The 19,407-nt window shown below is 40.9% G+C and overlaps 2 protein-coding genes across 6 annotated transcripts in view; one reads left to right on the forward strand and one right to left on the reverse strand.

The window, feature by feature from the left end:
• Positions 1-17,043, reverse strand: part of LOC143289918 (AP-3 complex subunit mu-1-like) — a 34,726-nt gene extending 17,683 nt beyond the window's left edge. For 3 of the 4 annotated variants that reach the window (XR_013056294.1, XR_013056295.1, XM_076599160.1), the window contains exons 1-8: positions 15,343-17,043; positions 13,513-13,591; positions 11,517-11,622; positions 10,998-11,110; positions 8,037-8,161; positions 4,389-4,548; positions 2,712-2,825; positions 1,879-1,952 (exon numbers count right to left, since the gene is read on the reverse strand). Coding sequence is in view for 2 of the 4 variants with exons in the window: in XM_076599160.1 (XP_076455275.1) it covers positions 1,879-1,952; positions 2,712-2,825; positions 4,389-4,548; positions 8,037-8,161; positions 10,998-11,110; positions 11,517-11,622; positions 13,513-13,591; positions 15,343-15,449 (878 nt within the window). In the remaining 2 variants the exon portion in view is untranslated. Of the gene's footprint in view, positions 1-1,878; positions 1,953-2,711; positions 2,826-4,388; positions 4,549-8,036; positions 8,162-10,997; positions 11,111-11,516; positions 11,623-13,512; positions 13,592-14,257; positions 14,919-15,342 lie in introns of those variants that run through there. The other variant, XM_076599161.1, reaches the window with a different exon arrangement.
• The window catches only part of LOC143289922 (uncharacterized), a 5,222-nt gene continuing 2,560 nt past the window's right edge, over positions 16,746-19,407 (forward strand). For both annotated transcript variants that reach the window (XM_076599166.1, XM_076599165.1), the window contains exon 1: positions 16,746-19,407. This exon is cut by the window's right edge. In XM_076599166.1, coding sequence (XP_076455281.1) covers positions 16,746-17,396 — 651 coding nt within the window. In that variant the 3' untranslated portion in view covers positions 17,397-19,407.

Below are 19,407 nucleotides of genomic sequence, written 5' to 3' on the forward strand. Positions count from 1 at the left end.
AGACCAAGCTGTAAGCGCTTTACAAACACAGGGTCATTTACACAACAGGCTGCCTACTTGAGAAGAACTGACCGACGGATGCCATTGGGCACTCATTATTCGTTTCCTGTGTAATTCAATCAGATTTCAGGCACGCACACATACACACTCAGACAAACATGCAACGTTTAACATTTTACGTGTATGACCATTTTGTTTATTTACCCCGCCATGCAGGCAGTCATACTCTGTTTTCAGGGGTGTGCATGCTAGGTATATCCTTGTTTCCATATCCCACCGAATGCTGACATGGATTACAGGATCTTTAACGTGCGATTTTGATCTTCTGCGTGCATATACACACGAAGGGGGCTCAGGCACTGGCAGGTCTGCACATATGTTGACCTGGGAGATCAGAAAAATCTCCACCCTTTACCCATCAGGCGCCACAGAGATTTGAACCCGGGACCCTCAGACTGAAAGTCCAACGCTTTAACCATTCGGCTGTTGTGCCCCTCAATGTAACCAACCTTGCAAACGCCCTCCTCCACTTTACGCAAAGTTCACCCTAAAGTTAGGGTGGGTGTTTACTGGGTAATTCACCTTTTGTGTGAGTGTCTGGGTTTTCACTCTGTGTGTGAGAAGTCTGTCGTTGAATTTGCAATATCAGTAGGAAAATCCAGTGCCAAGAGATTAACTCTATGGAGACGAAGTCATACAGCACATTTTCAGAAAATGTTACAGACATTCAATTTATATATGATTAGAAAGTTTACTATCTCTTCTTTTAACTTTTTAAAGCACTTTTTCACTAGATGCTTATAAATATTTCTAAAAATATCTCAAAGTATGTCACTAGGGTAAGAACTGCATGTAGGAAAATGGTCACCCTAAAAGCCTGTGTAGTTTCCCTTTACTTGAACATTCCTTAGTGTAAAAAAAAAAAAAAAAAAAAAAAAATTAATGCTCCACTGATGTTCAAGCCTTGGAATGTCGTTTGGAGCTGACAGTGTTGAAGCCCAAGAATTTTGCCAGAGGACAACACTCTCGTTGCCGTGAGTTCTTTTTCAATGCACCAAATGCATGCTGCACACAGGATCTCAGTTTATCGTCTCATCCTAATGACTAAATGTGATGCCGCACGCGAAAATCATGGATAAGTCGCTGGAGTAAATTTCACGTAACACGCTGTGAAAGTGACAAGGGGTGAAAATATCAAATTTGAGTTTTTTGGTTATTCAGATTCCATGATTCTTTTTCTATTAAATTTCCAAGTATTATAAAGAAACATGAAGTATTAGTGCTTTATTTTGATGTTTTCCCGTTGGGAATTGGTGATCAAGAGTGGGAAACATCGAACTTGTTTGCCCCAATTTTCTCAGAAGTACGTTTGTGATCATCACGAGACTCAAATGCATGTACCTCAGAAACTAATAAAGATACTTGAATTCTGTTTTCTGTGTGTTATTCAGAATTATCTCTACTTTCAGATAAAAGAATAATATCATTTTGTGAATTTTGACTGTTATCCATGATTTTCGCATGCACCATCACAAATGCTCAGTTTGATTTTCCAGTCAAACTTGGGAGACAGGGCGAGAGTGGGATTCAAACCCAGTCTCTCACAGATTCTCTGTACTGGCTGATGAGTGTCTCTACCATTCTTCCACCTTCCTCTGAAGAAAAGGAAGAGGTGACAGAAAGAACAGAAGGAAAAAGCCAGAAATGAAGGAAACGACAGAAAAGAAGAAAAATCTTCAGCACAGATGTTCCAGAAGATGGGGACAGTACTTTTTTTTTTTCCCTACGGGCCCCAGGCATCTCAGGGTGGAGGTAGAGGGGGAGGTGTGTGTGTGTGTGTGTGGGAGGTGAGTGGGAGTTGAGAACGACCAGACTTACTTGTTGCTGCCGATGTGGTAGGACATGAGGCGGAAGTGACCGTCAGGGGGTACGAATGAAAGAATCTTCTCCGACTGAAAGGAAAATGTGGAGGAAAAAAAAAAGGAAAAATATAGAAATATATTACACTCACAGAAATGAATGTGCTTTTTTCCAAAGTACACATGACATAGATACAAACACAGGACGTAGACAAGTGTATCACTGATATGACACTACAGCCATGAATGTGCTTTTTTTTTCCAAAGTACACATGACACAGATACAAATACAGAATGTAGACATGTGTATCATTGATATGACACTACAGACATGAATGTGCTTTTTTTCCAAAGTACACAAGACACAGATACAAACACAGAATGTAGACTTGTGTATCATTGATATGACACTACAGACATGAATGTGCTTTTTTTCCAAAGTACACATGACACAGATACAAACACAGGACGTAGACAAATGTATCATTGATATGACACTACAGACATGAATGTGCTTTTTTTCCAAAGTACACAAGACACAAACACAGGACTTGGACACACAGACTGACTGTTTCGTTGACCGAAAAACTGGTGAAGGTCAAACAAATGATTTTCTGTAACATGCAACTTTACTTTCTCTCTCTACCCTCTCTCTCATACTGACACATGTTTCCACAAGATTAATGTGGTATATAGCAAAGCATATATACAACTTATTCACTTTAAAAAAAAAATCTAATGACAAAATACAAAAACAGGAAAAAAAAAGGAATACAATATGAAGACAGTTTTAAGCAAAGCCTCAAAATGTTGACCCTAGAGTTCTATCCCTTCCCTCACAGCACGACTGACCTCCCATCGCTTGAAGCGCACACACGGATGAAAACTGACATCATCCAAGAGGCGAGGGTTGATGAAGGTCAAGGTCAGGTCTGGCATTCCGCTCAGTTTGATCAAACAGTCAATCTGTGTGCATCAGAAAGTCTGTGTATATCATACTGTCAGTCTGTGTGCATCACACTGTCAGTCTGTGTGCATCAGTCAGTCAGTCAGTCAGTCAGTCAGTCTGTGTGCATCAGTCAGTCTGTGTACATCACTCAGTCAGTCTGTGCATCAGTCAGTCCGTCGCACTGCATAAAACAGTCTGCGTACAACAGTCAGTCTGTGTGCGAGTCAGTCAGTCTGTGTGCGAGTCAGTCAGTCTGTGTGCGTCAGTCAGTCTGTGTGCGAGTCAGTCAGTCTGTGTGCGAGTCAGTCAGTCTGTGTGCATCAGTCAGTCTGTGTGCGTCAGTCAGTCTGTGTGCGTCAGTCAGTCTGTGTGTGTCAGTCAGTCTGTGTGTGTCAGTCAGTCAGTCAGTCTGTATGCATCAGTCAAGTCAGTCTCTCTGCATAAAACAATCTGCGTACAACAGTCAGTCAGTCAGTCTGTCTGTGTGCGACAGTCAGTCAGTCTATGTGCATCAGTCTGTGTGCATCAGTCAGTCTGTGTGCATCAGTCAGTCAGTCTATGTGCATCAGTTTGTCTGTGTGCATCAGTCAGTCAGTCTATGTGCATCAGTCAGTCAGTCTGTGTGCATCAGTCAGTCTGTGTGCATCAGTCATTAGTCTGTGTGCATCAGTCAGTCAATGTGCATCAGTCAGTTAGTCTGTGTGCATCAGTCATTAGTCTGTGTGCATCAGTCAGTCTGTGTGCATCAGTCATTAGTCTGTGTGCATCAGTCAGTCAGTCAGTCTATGTGCATCAGTCTGTGTGCATCAGTCAGATTGTATGCATCAGTCAGTCAATGTGCATCAGTCAGTCTGTGTGCATCAGTCAGTCAGTGTGCATCAGTCAGTCAGTCAGTGTGCATCAGTCAGTCAGTCTGTGTGCATCAGTCATTAGTCTGTGTGCATCAGTCAGTTTGTGTGCATCAGTCAGTCAGTCTATGTGCATCAGTCAGTTAGTCTGTGTACATCAGTCAGTCTGTGTGCATCAGTCAGTTAGTCTGTGTGCATCAGTCAGTCTGTGTGCAACAGTCAGTCAGTCTGTGTGCATCAGTCAGTCAGTCTGTGTGCATCAGTAAGTCCGTCTCTCTGCATAAAACAGTCAGTCTTTGTGCATCAGTCAGTCAGTCAGTGTGCATTAAACAGTCAGTCAGTCTGTGTGCATCAAACAGTCAGTCAGTCTGTGTGCATCAGTCAGTCAGTGTGCATCAAACAGTCTGTGTGCATCAAACAGTCAGTCAGTCTGTGTACATCAGTCAATCGAAACCAAAACCAAAACATCTGGCAACCTGGAAAACAATTTTAGCAAAGAGCATGTCCCACACAAAACAAACAGCAACCTTTTTAATCACCAATACTTACAACAGTCATGATTTGTACATCTGTCTTGATGATAAGCAAAAATGCTAAAAAGGAAATCATAGGATGAAATCATTTTCAAAATCGACTAGAAAAACAACAACGAAAAGCAACAAATTCTCCCCCACCCTTGTCCCATTACCCTCTTGGTGAAAGTGAAACCCCCAAACTAAGAGCATGACTCACGTATCCCTGAATTTCAGCAATGACAGTGGTGCCGCTTTTGTCGATGATGGCGTCTATTTCTTCGATGACGTCAAAGTAAGCCTCGTTGTTGGTGTACTTGACGCCTGTTCGCCTCCAGGGGATGTTGGACAGCTGACCCGTGGGCAGATTAGCACCCACACTGCACACACACACACACACATGGATGTATAACTATATTCTTGGATAACAGTCTTCTTCTTCTTCCAAAGGACAAACAATAGCTAAACCCGTTCAATGACAGCCTATTTTATGCTCAGTGAAAACTATTTGCCAAGGGAGGGTAATGAAAATATGATAAAAAAAAAACAACCCAAAAACCCAACAGGCAAACTACTGAAGGAAAGAATGCATAACCTATACCTTTCTGAAAGGAAAATGAACACTCTACAGGCAAACTACTAAAGAAAAGAATGCATAACCTATACCTTTCTGAAAGGAAAATGAACACTCTACAGGCAAACTACTAAAGAAAAGAATGCATAACCTATACCTTTCTGAAAGGAAAATGAACACTCTATCCAGTTATGACAATTTCACATGAATTTAATGATTTTGTGATAGGAAAATTCCTAATATGATGCACACAGAAAGGAAATTTCCGTTCTCAAGCAATTTTTTTGGCACACCGGAAGGGGACGGAAATTTTCCATCCTGGGGCACTGAAGGGGTTAAAGTCGCGCTGTTACCTTTTATCCTGTCCTGCAATCATATGTTGATGCTGTAGGAACTATAACTGTGTTTCACTTTTTCTAATTACAATCTAGTTGATGCTGTACAAACTATACCAGTGTCTATCACAATCTAGCTGATGCTGTACAAACTATACCAGTGTCTATCACTATCTAGTTGATGCTGTAGAATCTATAGCAGTGTCTCACTTTTCCTGATCACAATCTAGTTGATGCTGTAGAATCTATACCAGTGTCTATCACAATCTAGTTGATGCTGTAGAAACCATTGTCTCACTTTTCCTGATCATAATCTAGTTGATGCTGTAGAATCTATACCATTGTCTCACTTTTCCTGATCACAATCTAGTTGATGCTGTAGAATCTATACCAGTGTCTTACTTTTCCTGATTACAATCTAGTTGATGCTGTGCAAACTATACCAGTGTCTATCACAATCTAGCTGATGCTGTAGAAACTATACCAGTGTCTATCACAATCAAGTTGATGCTGTAGAATCTATACTAGTGTCTTACTTTTCCTGATCACAATCTAGTTGATGCTGTACAAACTATACCAGTGTCTATCACAATCTAGTTGATGCTGTAGAAACTATACCAGTGTCTCACTTTTCCTGATCACTATCTAGTTGATGCTGTACAAACTATATCAGTGTCTATCACAATCTAGTTGATGCTGTACAAACTATACCCGTGTCTCACTTTTCCTGATCACTATCTAGTTGATGCTGTAGAATCTATAGCAGTGTCTCACTTTTCCTGATCACAATCTAGTTGATGCTGTAGAATCTATACCAGTGTCTATCACAATCTAGTTGATGCTGTAGAATCTATAGCAGTGTCTCACTTTTCCTGATCACTATCTAGTTGATGCTTTACAAACTATATCAGTGTCTATCACAATCTAGTTGATGCTGTACAAACTATACCCGTGTCTCACTTTTCCTGATCACTATCTAGTTGATGCTGTAGAAACTATACCAGTGTCTCACCTTTCCTGATCACTATCTAGTTGATGCTGTAAAAACTATACCAGTGTCTATCACAATCTAGTTGATGCTGTAGAAACTATACCAGTGTCTCACTTTTCCTGATCACTATCTAGTTGATGCTGTAGAATCTATAGCAGTGTCTCACTTTTCCTGATCACAATCTAGTTGATGCTGTAGAATCTATACCAGTGTCTATCACAATCTAGTTGATGCTGTAGAATCTATAGCAGTGTCTCACTTTTCCTGATCACTATCTAGTTGATGCTGTACAAACTATATCAGTGTCTATCACAATCTAGTTGATGCTGTACAAACTATACCCGTGTCTCACTTTTCCTGATCACTATCTAGTTGATGCTGTAGAAACTATACCAGTGTCTCACTTTTCCTGATCACTATCTAGTTGATGCTGTACAAACTATATCAGTGTCTATCACAATCTAGTTGATGCTGTACAAACTATACCCGTGTCTCACTTTTCCTGATCACTATCTAGTTGATGCTGTAGAATCCATAGCAGTGTCTCACTTTTCCTGATCACAATCTAGTTGATGCTGTAGAATCTATTCCAGTGTCTATCACAATCTAGTTGATGCTGTGCAAACTATACCAGTGTCTATCACAATCTAGTTGATTCTGTAGAATCTATACCAGTGTCTCACTTTTCCTGATCACAATCTAGTTGATGCTGTACAAACTATACCAGTGTCTCACTTTTCCTGATCACAATCTAGCTGATGCTGTAGAATCTATAGCAGTGTCTCACTTTTCCTGATCACAATCCAGTTGATGCTGCAGAATCTATACCAGTGTCTCACTTTTCCTGATCACAATCTAGTTGATGCTGTACAAACTATACCAGTGTCTCACTTTTCCTCACTACTATCTTCACAGTGATGTTTTATACACTCATCCTCTTTTATCACCTTTTTTAACATTCTTCTTCCCATGCACCAGTACCTTGTATGTCTGTTTATTATGAATCAAAATGTATCATGCTTAACTGATTCTTATCTGTCATTGTGTCTCCACTTATCACTGACAAAATGAATGAATAAAAAAAAGTTTTGAAAGACCCCAGTTCTGAAGCTGAAAAGTGCAGCTGAAGAGACAGGGTAAGTATGAAACAGGTGTTTTGCTGTGGTTTTGCATCTGGGATGAGTGTGGGGAATGTGGACTGCTGTGTCTGAAACATATGTAGTTTTGCATGAACATGGTTGCAAGCTGCATGGACATATGTGCATGCATTTATGTGCATGAATGACTGTGCGCCTGTACGTACACACAACAAGTGTGCATGTTCATGCACATATATACGTGCCTTTGTTCCTGTTTCACACGGACATTTGCAAGAGTGTGTGTATGTGTGTGATATATCTACACCACAGTGTGCACGCATGTGCCTGGCAGATCAGACAGTGATGTTACACGACACGCTACACAGCCTCTGATCTGATGTTGTCTTTTTTCACTTAAAAAAAACAACAGCAGTTTCAGTTTCAGTTTCAGTAGCTCAAGGAGGCGTCACTGCGTTCGGACAAATCCATATACGCTACACCACATCTGCCAAGCAGATGCCTGACCAGCAGCGTAACCCAACGCGCTTAGTCAGGCCTTGAGAGAAAAAAAAATATATATATAGATAAGCTTACATAAATAAATAAATAGATAATAATTATGATATATAAAAAAAAAGGTAGTAGTAATGAAAATAATGATAAAACTTAAGAAAACTTTAAAGAAAACCCAAAACAACAGCAATAAAACAACAGATGATTGGATCTTGTAACTGTGTAATCCCCCACTGCAACATGAGAAAAAAAAAAAAAAAAAATCAAATCAAATTAAGGTGCTTGGAGCCTCGCTGACCACTAAGGCCATCTCAAGGCTATCGCCCCGGTAGCATCTACTTCAAGAAAAAATAAAAGAACAACTGCATTAGACTACCTGGTGGACTTGCCGGTGACGGTGTCAGTGATAGTTCGCAAGAAGTTTGGAGGCTTGATGAGTTCTTTCAGAACGTTGATCTCCATTGCCAGGGGGAAACCATTGTCCAACATCTCATCCAGAAGCTGAGTGAAAATGACACACGGCATCACTGCATCAACAAGGGGAAAAAAAAAAAAAAAAGGAAAACAGAAAAGGAAAGAAAGTATCAGTATCAGTAGCTCAAGGAGGCGTCACTGCGTTCGGACAAAACCATATACGCTACACCACATCTGCCAAGCAGATGCCTGACCAGCAGCGTAACCCAACGCGCTTAGTCAGGCCTTGAGGAAAAAAAAGAAAAAAAAAAAAAGAAGGGGAATAAATAATAGATAAGCTTACATAAATAAATAAATAACAATTATAATATAGAAAAAGGTAGTAGTAATAATAATAATAATAATAACAAAAAAGAAAGAAAGAAATAAAGAAAGAAATAAAGAAAGAAAGAAAGAAAAAGTGATGGGGATTGTGCAGATTTTGTGTACTCTGCTCCCCCCCAAAAGGAGTACAACTGCCTCCATGGTGGGGTAAAAGCAGTCATACACGTAAAAGCCCACCCCTGTATACAAGTGAACGTAGGAGTTGCAGCCTGTGAGTGAAGGAGAAGCGGCAGCAGCAGAAGAAGCAGAAGAAGAAGTGTGTTCTGTGGAATGATGGCCTAGTGGCAACGCATCCGCCTAGGAAGTGAGAGAATCTCAGCACACAGGTTTGAATCCACCACTCACAAGAATTCCCCCCCCTGCCCTCTTTCCACTAGACCTTTGCAGGTAGACCATAAAAAAAGGGGTGGCATTGCACTGTAGTGGTGACGCAGTCTTGTTGAGGAGAGCAGCCTGAATTTCACACAGTGACAAATGTAATACCATACAATTCTGACTGATTCCTGTCCTAATCAAAATACTAAGTTGTACTGCACAGTATGGTCGTTTAGTACCTACGGCCAGTTACCTCCCCTTCTCTGATCACCCCCTCCCCCACCCCCTTCTGTTTATGCACAAACTGACAAAGTGCCCTCTTTAAAGGCAACCATCTTCATGATATTTTAATTAATGCCAATTTTCCCCTCACTCCTCTGTCTCCTAAGTTAGGATGGGACAAAAGCGACAAAGCCTTTAACAGTCAAAAATCAGATCCTATCACATTGCACACATGCGCCGCTTGCTCAGCTGACTGCAAATGGCCAGCCATTCCAGGGCTGTGTAACAACACTAGCAGTCATACAGACACACTGAGTGACACCGGAGCATGAACAGATCTTAATTAACAAGAACCAAGAAACTGTGCTGCTGCAGCACAAGTCCGTAGTGTAGACCTGCAGGCATTCTTCAACTCTGTTGACAGGTAAAGCAACCGTGACATATAGGTATACATGCTTCTTGTCTGCTCAGTTCATGCAGTGCAGTGACAGCAAAACAAAAACGATGAGCCAGAAATAGCAATTTGTTATGATGTGACAAAAAGATATGCATGCACTCAAGGATCAAACATTCACCCACCCCACCCCTCCACCACAAACATACAAACTCACTCATTCACATACACACACATGCATACACATGTGCACATATCTATCAATCAGTCTATCTGTCTATACAGATATCTATATATCTATTGATATACTACATATACTTACATGCACTCACTCATTAATCAAATCTACACACTCACTCACTCTATCACACACATACGCACTCTCTCCCTCTCTCTCTTTCTCTTCATACACAGGTATAATGTGAGGTCCCCGAATTCAAACCAAGTCATTTTGACCATAACACATTTTCTTGAATGGGTCTTCTTCTTCATTATCATCATCATCTTCTTCTCTCTAACTCTGTGAAGAGTCATCAGGGCACCGCACAGGAGAACTGTTCACCAGATTCCTCCAGGTCTGTTGGTTTTGTGTCAAAGCCTGAGTCTCTGGAAATGGTCTTCCTGTTTATTTTGCAATGCTGTCAGTCCATTGCTTTCTTCCCCTGTCTCCCTCTTTCAACAGTTCCTTGGAGCGCTGTTTTACCAAGGCCATTGGACCTTGTTATGCGAACATACCAGCATAGCATTCAATTTTTAACTGATGTTAGCACATGTATCTTCAAAAGGTGCAATGCCCTGCCTGATGGTTTTGCGCCTTTGTTCAATGGTGGTGTAGCGTATATGGATTTGTCCGAATGCAGTGACGCCTCCTTGAGCTACTGAAACTGAAACTGTTCAATGGTGATGTTTTTTATGCTTTTTTTATGACTGAAGACATGGAACAAGCTCCCTGATAACCTCCGTCATTCTGATTCCCTCGCATCTTTTAAATCTCATCTCAAAACCCACCTTTTCCCTCAGCAGTAAGTTCAATTGTGGCAGGTACACTTCCTTTGCATTATCTGTGCTTGACTATGTGTGTATACATATATATGTGTACATAACTACATGCACGTATATGAATGTGTATTGTGTGTGCGTGAGTTTATGTAAGTTTGTGCCTGCCTATGTGTGCGTATGTGTTAGGGTAGCTGTTAGATACACATGTATTGTTAATGTATGTATGCAGTGTGTGTGTGTGTGTGTGTGTGTGTGTGTGTGTGTGTGTGTGTAGTCACATTTTGGTGTGTGTATGTAACATAGATGTAATGTTTTATGTTAACAAAGCGTTTTTGTAAAGCACCTAGAGCAGATTTCTGGATAGTGTGCTATATAAGTATCCATTATTATTATTATTATTATTATTATTATTATGTGATCAGAGAATTTGATGCTTAACATCTTGAGATTACACCTCATTCCCATGGCTACAATTCTTCTCTCCGAATCTGCCATGAGGGTCCATGTCTTGCATACACACAGCCTGCGCACACCCTTAACAGAGCAAGATGGTAACAGTGCAAGTTGAAGGGGTAAGAGACACCAAAATCAAACCCAAAGAGCTCTCACCTCGAAGACGATGACATAGTGTTCCTTCAGCGTCGATTCGTTGCAATCGCCAAAGTAATCCTCAAAAATATCACAGACACGATGCAAGAACTCCAGCACAAAAAGAGGAGGTACTGTAAAGTTAAGAAAAAAGAATTTCATACATGAATATAAAAACATATACGCTTACATTAATATATATATAAATGTGCATATATTTCAATATTCTGATGTGCATACACACAACTGGGTACCAAGGCATGAGCAGATGTGCACAAGCGATGACCTGGGAGATAGCAAACTATCTACACTCTAAATCAGCCCTCCTGGTGATGATACCAGGATCAAACCCAAGAACCTCATGTAAAAAGTCCAACACAAACCATTCTGCTGTCAATAATATCATTCTAGATGAAAAAGACACACACGTTTTTTTGTATGTTTGTTTGTTTTTTATCTAAATTCCTGAATCATAATGATTAATGATTTGGTGGGAAAAAAACCCATCTCATGCAAGCCAGACAGTCAGAGCTTCTTTACCTTCTGTGGTGACAACCGCAATGAAGTGGAGGTTGTTGCGGTAGATGTTGATCAAGTAATGATGAGGGGTGGAGATGATTGGTGGAATGTCTTCTGGATTGGCTGCCTGCAATCAGGGCAATACCATATTTCACCAACTCCCACACTCCCCAACTCCAAGACACTCACCAACTCCCACACTCACCAACTCCAAGGCACTCACCAACTCCAAGACACCAACTCCCACACTCACCAACTCCAAGACACTCACCAACTCCATGACACTCACCAAGACACAAGGCAATACCACATTTCACCAACTAATAAGGCCTGATACCATATTTCATATTTCACCAGCTAATAAGGCCCAATACCATATTTCACCTACTAAAGACACAAGGCAATACCATGCTTCACCAACTAATAAGGCCCAATACCATTTTTCATATTTCACCAACTAATAAGGCCCTATACTATATTTCACCTACTAAAGGCACAAGGCAATACCATATTTCACCAGCAAATAAGGCCCAATACCATATTTCATCAACTAATAAGGCCCAATACCATATTTCACCATCTAAAGGCACAAGGCAATACCATATTTCATCAGCTAATAAGGCCCAGTACCATATTTCACCTATTAAAGACACAATGCAATACCATATTTCGCCAGCTAAGGCCCAATACCATATTTCACCAGCTAATAAGGCCCAATACCATATTTCACCAACTAATAAGCATTTACTATTTAGTGCTCAGGTTTGGGGAAAAAAAACCCACCCAAATACAAAAACCATGCAGACCTGTGGTGTTGTGGCAATGTACCCGACTAGAAATGAGTATCTACCAATTCGGATCCCATAACGTACTGGGATTTTCACTCCCACCCACCCCCTACACAAACTTTGAGTGGTGGTCTGGGTGCTATCAATTGATTTGGATGAGATGATAAACTGAAGTCCTGTGCTCAGCATGCATTTAGTGTACATAAAAGAGCCCACAGCAATAGAAGGGTTAATCATGGCAAAATTCTGTAAAAAACACATTTTGACAAATACACTTGCAGATAGAAGAAAGTGGTGTACAAAGTTAGGAAAATAGCCCACATTTCACATACAAAAATCTGTTGTGACAATACAATACCTTTTAGACTTGAATGACTGCTTTCTTCTTTGTGTCTTATTTATCCACCATAATATCAAGGAGCCTAAAAGAACACCCCTAAGATGTGTGCAGCCTACATATGTGTATGTATCTGTGAGCATGTGTGTGTGCGTGTGTGTGTGTGCGAGTGAGTGAGCAAGAGAACTCAAACTCGAACTCGAACATTTTAATGTTCATCGGCCTTGGGTCACAATACAAGGGAAGCCATATCAATGGGGTGGGGGTGGGGAGGGGGTGTCGTTGACAACATGGTTAAGTTGCAATTCACTTTTCAAAAGCATTCTGAGCAATACTGTTGTTACATTAATTGACATTATAATGTAATCCATATGCAAAAATTACTTCATTTAATACTTACATTAATGCTGATTTATGTCTTCTATATAAATATACATTATCGTATACAACACATAAACTGTTTTACTACTATAAAGTAGGTTGACTACATGTTATCATGCTTATAAATGGTTAGTTACATAAGACTTTATATGATTTATTCTTAAATAATAAGAGATCCATATTGCAATTACAATGGGCTGAGATTTTTCTTTCTTCTGTTCACTGAATGGAACACATATCTGGACAAACTATGATGTGTGCAGCCTACATGTGTGTATGTATCTGTGAGCATGTGTGCATGTGTGTGTGTGCGTGTGTGTATGCGAGCGAGTAAGCGAGCGAGAGAGAGAGAGAGAATGTGTGTGTGTGTGTGTGTGTGTGTGTGTGTGTGTGTGTGCATGTGTATAATTGTGTGTGTGCATGTGCATAATGATGCATTAACAACTTTAGACTAATCAAGGACACTGATTTTAAATCAGTTCAACAGAATATTATGTCATATGCATTCTACCTTGCTCTGTGCTTCAAAGAAGTAGTCACAGATGGATTTATTGATGACACTTCTCCAGTGCTTTTCCATGAACACATCCCTGGAACAAAACACACACTACTGCCATGACACATCACTGATATCAATAATATCACTTCATATAACAAGCAATTCATGTTTTAAACTCCTAGAATATACATATGTATAATATATATATATATATATATATATATATATATATATATATATTGAGAGAGAGAGAGAGGAGAGACACACACATCATCATCCATCATCATCATCATAATGCTGACTGGTGGGGGTAGGTTGGGGATGGGGGTGGAAGTAGAGGGAAGGTGGTCTGATAAAGGGCAGACAATATTCATGGAAGTTAGAATGAGAGTGCCTTATGAGTTACGCGGTCTTGTGGGCGTGGAGATGGGTGGTTGTTATATTGTGTGGCGCCGAAGTGCAATGGAACTGCAACAACGGCAGCTAATAAGGATTTGATTCAGCCAACAAATATCATAATCGTTACAGAATCAGCCGCCGCGTGAGAAATAAAATCAGTTATATTTTAAGGTGGTACTCATCTCAAAGTGTTGCTTCACCGTTTACAAATTTTGTGGTCTTCAGTTTGCAAGGTAAGTCGACACACAACAATCATTGAGAATGAGAGACGGAGGGATATTAACCTCATTCATCAGGTTGGCAGCATCATAGGCAATGGGGGACACACTACGACTGAACAGTAGCCAGAAATACGCACCCAGTGTTGTTGACGATGAATAAACTATGAATCATTGTGAAAAGTTGACAGAAAATGACCAGACGACTGGACCGGAAATATGCAGGAAGAAGAAGCAAAGGGGGGCTACCCAATAAACAGAACACAAGATCACAAGATAATTTATTGTCCAAATGGAGATGCTTGGTGTGGTGGCGCACAGTTAAATTCTGTATAGTACAAATTTAGACATGCATAAGCCATTCAGCTGATTTGCATACATCACAGAAGACAGCTTCGGAGATGTAAAATCGTGAAGTTTGGTTTGTTTTGTTTTGTTGTTGTTTTTCCTTCATGACTCCTGCCATTTCTCGTCAGTTGATCTGTACTGTACGAATGCACGTGCTCATACACACGCGGACGCGACCGCATACACACACAGTATGTAAAGGAAAGGGATTTGGGGGGTTGGGGAGGGGGAGGGAGGGGCCGGGTATTCCATGCACGAAGCAAGGGGCTTGGGACAGAAGGGGGGATACGCAAAAGGAAAGGGAGTTAAAAACAAACATAAAAAGTTGTTTTTTTAAAAGAAAAAAAAGAAAAAAGAAGACAAAAACAACAAATGCGTTCACGCGTATTCTTTATACAGAAGAGCTTTCATTTTTGTGTTGTGGCGTGTGGTGTTGTGATGAAGTGCGTGCGCGCGTATGTGTGTGTGTGTGTGTGTGTGTGTGTGTGTGTGTGTTAGTGAGTGAACGTGTGTGTGTGTGTTTGTGTGTGTTCGTGAGTGAATGTGCGTGAAAGTATGTGTGTGTGAGTGTGATAGAGAGAGAGAGAGAGAGAGAGAGAGAGAGAGAGAGAGAGAGAATGTGTGAGTGTTAGTCGTGTGTGTGTGTGTGTGTGTGTGTGTGTGTGTGTGTGTGTGTGTTTCTGTTTTGCCGCTAGTGGTTACTGAGTTTTCCTTTGAAGGCTTTTGTGTTGTTTAGTAATATATTATCTGCAAATTTCACTGGATCACTGACAACGCCTGTCAGTACACATTGCACGATGGGACAACCACATTTGCTACACCAAACCATGGAATGGCAATGGGACCACCACATTCATGTGACTGATTCAGTACTCACGTATTCATGGGGCAACTTGATGCGAAGCTGGTTGACACTGACTTGTCCGGTACCACTCCTCTCACCAGTCCCTCATCCCACCAGAGCAGCAGGAAGACTTCGGGCATTTGGACTGGAGCAGGTATAGGGATGATGGAATCACTATCCTGTTAGATCCTGCTCATGTGGGACTGAGTCTTTGAAAATCACTTACAGTCTCTCGGCAACCCACCAAACATTCAGTGGACGGTATCCTGTGGAAAAACAGCATCTTACCTTGACATTGCCTTATCTATGCTTGAGGGAAACTAGTGACTGATGTGTAGAGCAAGAGTTCTCATGTTTACCTTCCCCCAACTAGCTACCATCCTCCTCCAGTGTTCAAGGGCCTCATTACGGGAGTGGGGACAAGACTACGCATGATATGCAGTGAACCCTAAGACGGAACTGCTTGAGCGTAGAGTTGATGAGTATGCCCGCTACTTTGCCTTGACGGACAGGTTGGAATTTTGACATGGCAAAATCTGATCTGGTGAAAGGTGCCAGAAGAGACCGGAGAGAACTGCTGACTGCCACACACACACAAAATAAATAAAAAATAAACCAAACTGAGAAGCTGGCTTGGCTCACAACATATGATCCACGATTCCCTTTCAAATCACAAATCATCAGACGTAACACCAATTTACTCTATGCTGAAGGGCCCCCAAAACAAAGAATTCCCGCCCCCCATATCTGATAATTGCAGCAGACAGACGCCGCAGAAACCTGGGCAGTATGTCAGTTCAAACCCACTGTCCCCAGGCGGTTTGTTGTTCATGGCCCTGACAACATCCCGGCGAGGCTTCTTCAAATGCAAGGTACCTCGCTGTGACACCTGCAGTCATGACCACTTCACAGACCATGTCATTTCTCCTTGGGATGGACCAACACCTCTCCTGCACCACGCCAAACGTGGTCAATCTATTGACCTGCAGACTACACCCGGAGGCACAACATGTGGGATGCTCCGACGATTTTAAGAGATGGGCAAACCACAAAAGCGACTGCAAACTGAGGAAAGGCACCAAGTGTTCGGTCGCTGCCCATGTTTCTTCCACCCCTCACCCTACTGACGACAGCCTCAGCTTTTTACAGGTGACAGCGCTGGAGCAGGTCAACAAAATGGAGAAGCTGAAAAGAAGAGAACTGTTCTGGGTGCCAGTGTAATAACCTTGGGACAGTTTTTGTTGGACTGAACACGAGAAGCGACATCCATAGGTTTTTCGTTGTGAACCTGGCTGAATTTGTGGAGTAACCAGTCCGGTTTGTCGTGGTGGCGGTTGTACACGATCACAAAGATACACAGAGAGAGCGTGAGAGAGAGATGTGAATATAAACAATTGAAGGAATATTTAGAACATGTCTGCCTCTCTGCCTAGGGCATGGAGATCAGTGCCGAGAAGACCAAGGTTATGACCAACAACAGCCAAGGCGTAACGTCCAACTTGCACGTAAACGGTGAAAAACTGGAAGAAGTCTCCTCCTTCAAATACTTGGGTGCCATTGTGTCAGACGAGGGTTCGAAACCAGAGGTCCTGTCCAGAATCGCGCAGACTACTGCCGCACTGATTCGATTGAAGACTATATGGAAGGACAAAAAGATCTCCCTCTCGTCCAAAATCAGACTAATGCGCTCCCTCATCTTCTCAATATTTCTATACGCTTGCGAATCCTGGACCCTCACTGCAGAACTCCAGAGAAGAATCCAGGCCCTGGAAATGAGATGCTTCCGCAAGATCCTGAACATTACATACAAAGACCACATCACAAATGAGGAAGTGAAAAGAAGAGTCCAAAACGCCATTGGCCCATTCAAAGACCTGCTAACCACAGTGAAGGAACGCAAGCTCCGCTGGTATGGACACGTCACACGATCAGACGGCCTAGCCAAGACCATCCTGCAGGGTACCGTACAAGGAGGAAGAGAGGCAGACAGAGAAAGCGGTGGGAGGACAACATCAAAGAGTGGACGGGCCTGCCATTTGCCACAACTCAAAGGGCCGCTGAGGACCGAGGCAGGTGGCGCGAGCTGACCAGGCAGTCATCCATGGTGCCCCAACGACCCACCCACGGGTCAAGGGATAGATGAGATGAGATGAGAGATGTTTACGTAGTAGAAGACGTCATGTAAGGTAAAAAGTATTATGAGCGAAGTCTGTGAACAAGCTGCTGGGTTGTAGCGAAAATTCAGATTCTTTATTTTTGTGTGTAACAAAATAGGTGTTGGTTTTCAACTTTGTATTATATATATATATATATATATATATATATATATATATATATATATATATATATATATATATATGATTTAAGTTTTGGAATTACTGTGTACGCATGCGAGTGTAAGTGAAAGTGTGTGTGCATGCGTGTGTGTGTTTGTTACATGGAGAAAATGGTTGATTTAAGTTTTGTTTACAAAACAAAACACCAAAAACAAAAAAACAAAAACACCAAAAAAAAACAACAACAACCCAAAACAAAAACAAAACAAAAAAACAAAAAAACAAACAAAAACCAAACAAAAAACCAACAACATAACAATATAACATATTTCTAATGAAAATCTAACAACTATAACAGCGAACCATCTGGACTATTTAACAAGGAGTTGAAAAAGTCATACATTTGCAATGGACTGCTGAAGATCGTCAACACTGAAGATGATTTCAGTTCAGGGATGTGAGACTTTTACATATCGCAAGTTGGTATATGATTGGGTTGTTATGTGAGCACCACAGATGCAAGAAACATTACTGACATATTTTGTCTTAAAACAATTCATTTTCCATCTGCAGATTAGAGAAATGATTTGCCTCTTATGACAATCATTATGGTAATGTTTTCCCATGAAACCATACATTTTCTGTATATTCTTATGTAACTCCGAGTTACCGGTGTGCTTTCCTTCGAGCTGAAATTTTGACCATTGGACTTTAGTTCTACCATGGTGTAACATTCCTGTAGTGAAAGCGAAATATTCAAATCTAACTCCTTAATGGAACTTCTAGCTTCTTTTTTTTTTTAGCCAAAATGTCAACTTTTTCATTATAGTAAAAACCGCAATGAGAAGGAATCCAGAAAAAGGTTATGTAAGAGCCTCTTTGTAAGAGTTCGTGAATCAAATGGTTGATTTCAATAATGAGTTCATACCTAACCGTTTCTTTTATAAGTTCAATAGCTTGAAGAACTGATTTAGAATCAACACAAAATAGAATCTGAAATATAGTTTTCGGATAGGATATCATGAAATTTAACGCCATTAGAATTGCTGTGAGTTCAGCTGTGAAGATGGGCTTATTCTCTCCCAGATGAAATGAGTTTGGAAAGTAAAGGTCTGGAATAACGAAAGAAGCACCAGCTCTATCATTTACAACAGAGCCGTCTGGAAATATCTTTAGATGATTAACTTATTTCTCATCCAGATGGATTCGTACATGCGATGTAAGTAAATTTATGTTGTCATCTTTGGTCAGATCAGTATGATCGATATCGAATTGCGCTCTTTGAAGTTCCCATACATGTGTAGGTGATACAACAGACCTTTTAGCAAAATATGGGGTTTTATTCACGCCGGAATTTGTTAAAATACTTGACGTGTATGTTCCCAGGGTGGTATGAGAGGATATAGATCTAGCTCTCTTTGGAAAATAACGGTCGGATTTGACATTTATTTCTGATTCCAAATCATTTTAATCCGATAAACTTCTCATGACAAATTTACTACACGCAAGTTCCCTTTGATCCTCTAATGGTAATACTCCACTGTATGTTTTCTTACTGGAAGCATGGACGTGTGTGTGTGTGTGTGTGTGTGTGTGTGTGTACGGTGTGTCTGTGTGTCTGTGTTTCTGTGTTCGGTCTTCTTCTTTTATTCTTCTCATTTTTATTTATTTATTTATTTATTTATTTATTTATTTTATTAATGGTTTGTTTGCTTTCGTTCCCTGACCTTGTAGGTATATATTATCTCAGTGCATGTGTCTACAGGCTAACGCGATCAGCCGGAATCCTGACAAAGGTTCCCTCCCCTAGATGGACTGTGTC

The sequence above is a fragment of the Babylonia areolata genome, chromosome 14, assembly GCF_041734735.1.
Source record: "Babylonia areolata isolate BAREFJ2019XMU chromosome 14, ASM4173473v1, whole genome shotgun sequence".
NCBI lineage: Eukaryota > Metazoa > Mollusca > Gastropoda > Neogastropoda > Buccinidae > Babylonia > Babylonia areolata.